Source organism: Trachymyrmex septentrionalis, unplaced genomic scaffold (genome assembly GCF_001594115.1).
Source record: "Trachymyrmex septentrionalis isolate Tsep2-gDNA-1 unplaced genomic scaffold, Tsep1.0 scaffold29, whole genome shotgun sequence".
Classification (NCBI taxonomy): Eukaryota; Metazoa; Arthropoda; class Insecta; order Hymenoptera; family Formicidae; genus Trachymyrmex; species Trachymyrmex septentrionalis.
Window position 1 is genome coordinate 63,665 of NW_017305451.1, and position 2,846 is coordinate 66,510.

Consider the following 2,846-nt stretch of genomic DNA (forward strand, 5'->3'; position numbering starts at 1 on the left):
TATATATATTGTATATATATTTTAGGTATATGAATTCATCATACTAAAGAAAATCAAAATCTATGATGAGTTCATCGTGATCCTTTTCTTGTCAATTAGAGAAAATTAACTTGTTCAATCCTGGAATCATAAAATCGTATAGAGATAAATGTCTTTTGATATCATCACCGACGAGATACTATTAAAGATCGACATCTTTACGGGAGTTCGCGTCCTTGTGAATATTGAAAACTATAATATTGTACTAATTTTGTGATTTATTAGTTTAGTAGACGTATTTAGAACTCAATAATACTCGATTTTTCTTTAAAATTGTGATTTCAGTGTTATTGTCAAAGTTTAATTATCAACAGAGATGATAACTGCAGAGAAAAAATTGTAATTTTTCTGAAATATATAGGATATTATAAGTATGCATATTTATTTATGAAACATTTATGTAATACAAAAATCATGTTTTTAATAATATATAAGCCAAATATTTATATTAATAATAGCAAATTTATATCAATTGTCGATAATGTCAGCGTTCTTCAATTATCTCCGGGCCCTTGGAGCCCTTTTTATACCGCCGAAAATTTGCCCAGGGTTTACGGTTTTTAATAGTATCTCGGTGATATATATATATATCATTAATTTTGATGTTTTTTTCCCGCAATTCTATGAATTTTAAAGACCGCACGTACTGAATTTGTTTCTTATGGTACTGAAATTGTGTTGTAATATAAATGAACATGAACATCTAGGATGACTGAGAACCGGTTCTCGCTACTGAACTATATGTATATATAATTCAGTGGTTCTCGCCTTCTCGGTCGGTCTGTCGCGATTGTGCGCAGCAGCATGTGTCGTATAGCTCTGTGGACTGTACCCTGCAGCGCGACAGTATCGATACAACCAATTGTGGCAGTAGGTCGACGTCGGGCGATCCAACGTGATGTGAAAGATTAAAATTGGAGTCCTGCTGGCTAGGCCCGTAGGTAATTACAGGCGACGCAAATCATGGAAGAGGTCTTTCAAAACGGCAATTATCAGAGGGAGGCTAACGCCAATATGACCGCCATGGAGACACGGAAAGAGGTAAAGAGCTAGCTTATTTTTCACACGCATTCGTCTGTGGCAAATCGATAAGTCGTTCTCTCATCGCGGTACGCCTTTTCGGAGTCCCAATGCTTCGGCTCGTCGCCGCATAGTTACGCGACTACGAAATTCCGAAAAAACCTTCCGAACGAGCACTCACTGTATTAGACAGATTTAAAGACGCTTAAATTAAATTATCTAATTTTAATGAAATCGCGAACAGGCAAATGTATGTCGCGCAGATCATCAGAACACTGCGTAGCGTCTCTCGATTGATGTCAGTGACTCGTGTTCAACTCTTCCCTCGATCCTCAATACCTCTATACGTTGGGGATACTTTCGTACATTGTATAAGTTTGTGAGTATACAGCTGTTGCATACTAATGTTTATTTCATTAAAACCGTGACAGTCTTACATAGCTGATAAGCAAATAGATGGATGATGGAAACAGCTGTATCTCTCTCAAAACTTGCGCGAATGTTAAAAGAAAACTGTTGAATGCCTACGAATATTTCAGGACTGCCTGCTCGATCACATGGAGATCTCAATAGTGGAAGCTGAGAAGAGAGCAAATAGAGCACTTAATTTAAGAGAATTCTACACAGTATACCTCATTGAAACTAAGTGAGTAAGGAAGTAAAAATACGAATTATGTAACATAATTGTATGTAACAAAATTAATTAATTTATTTTAAAGTAATACAAGTTTTTGTTTTCAAAGTATATATATATGAATATTTATTTCAAACTATACGATCTTATTTAGGAAATATTGTTGTCTAAAAGATTTTTGTTATTCATATAATTCTATTCTTTTTTTTTTTTACAGAGTCACTGATCCCGATTTCAAAAATGCGCTGACTAGAATAAGTTCATTATGGCGGCGATACACTGAGTTTGAATTGCTCCGTGCTTATCTGGAGATTTCTTATCCGTACATCGTTTTACCACCGTTACCAGAAAAGAAAGTTCTGTACGCTTGGCAAAAAGTAACTACTGATACATTCGACCCTGACTTTGTTGATCGCAGGAGAGCTGGACTCGAGGTACGTTTTTAATTTATAATTATAACATACAAAAATGTACTGGAAAAATAAAAAAATATTTTTGTATGCAGAATTTTCTTATAAGAGTTGCTTCACATCCTATACTTTCGCGGGACGAACATTTCATGGGATTTCTTCAACAGACAGACGGTTGGAGAGAAAGTGTTAAAGAAACAGGTAATTCTTATTTCTACGTATAATAGAAAAGATCATTACAAAATTAAATTAAAAAATAGTAGTTAAAAAGAAACTAAGTAAAGTTTGTCTTTAAATTTAATAACTTGAAGAATATCTCTGATAGCTTTTTGTTGTAATAATTATTTGTTGTTTATTGCGTAGGGTATTTGCAAATCGCAGAATCGAAACTGAAAGCGCTTAGTGTAGCGGTGCGACTGAGAAAGCCAGACAAACGGTTCGAAACTATAAAAAATTATGGAATTGAACTTCAGGTAAAAGCAGCAAAATATTATCTTTAAAATATTATATATTTTGTTTTAATAAACGGATCTACGATTTTTCAACGAATAGCAATCTTTGATAATTTGTTTCTTTGCTTATATTATCTTCTTAATTGTGCAGCTTATATGCAAAAACAGTTATATCTATTGTAAAAATATAAAAATATTAAATATTGTTATTTTTGCATTTTTTAACTTTTTGGTTATGAACTGAACGTTTTAAGAATATATTAAAATATAGTTGCAGCTATGTATGTATGT

At 33.2% G+C, this 2,846-nt stretch overlaps 1 protein-coding gene across 1 annotated transcript in view; it reads left to right on the top strand.

The window, feature by feature from the left end:
• Nucleotides 1-811: 811 nt before the first annotated feature.
• LOC108749329 (sorting nexin-4-like) overlaps nucleotides 812-2,846 on the top strand; it is a 9,759-nt gene continuing 7,724 nt past the window's right edge. Inside the window, exons 1-5 of the mRNA XM_018487940.1 lie at nucleotides 812-1,080; nucleotides 1,599-1,705; nucleotides 1,911-2,127; nucleotides 2,199-2,304; nucleotides 2,467-2,576. Of these exons, the coding sequence (XP_018343442.1) occupies nucleotides 1,003-1,080; nucleotides 1,599-1,705; nucleotides 1,911-2,127; nucleotides 2,199-2,304; nucleotides 2,467-2,576 (618 nt within the window). The 5' untranslated portion in view covers nucleotides 812-1,002. The remainder of the gene's footprint in view (nucleotides 1,081-1,598; nucleotides 1,706-1,910; nucleotides 2,128-2,198; nucleotides 2,305-2,466; nucleotides 2,577-2,846) is intronic.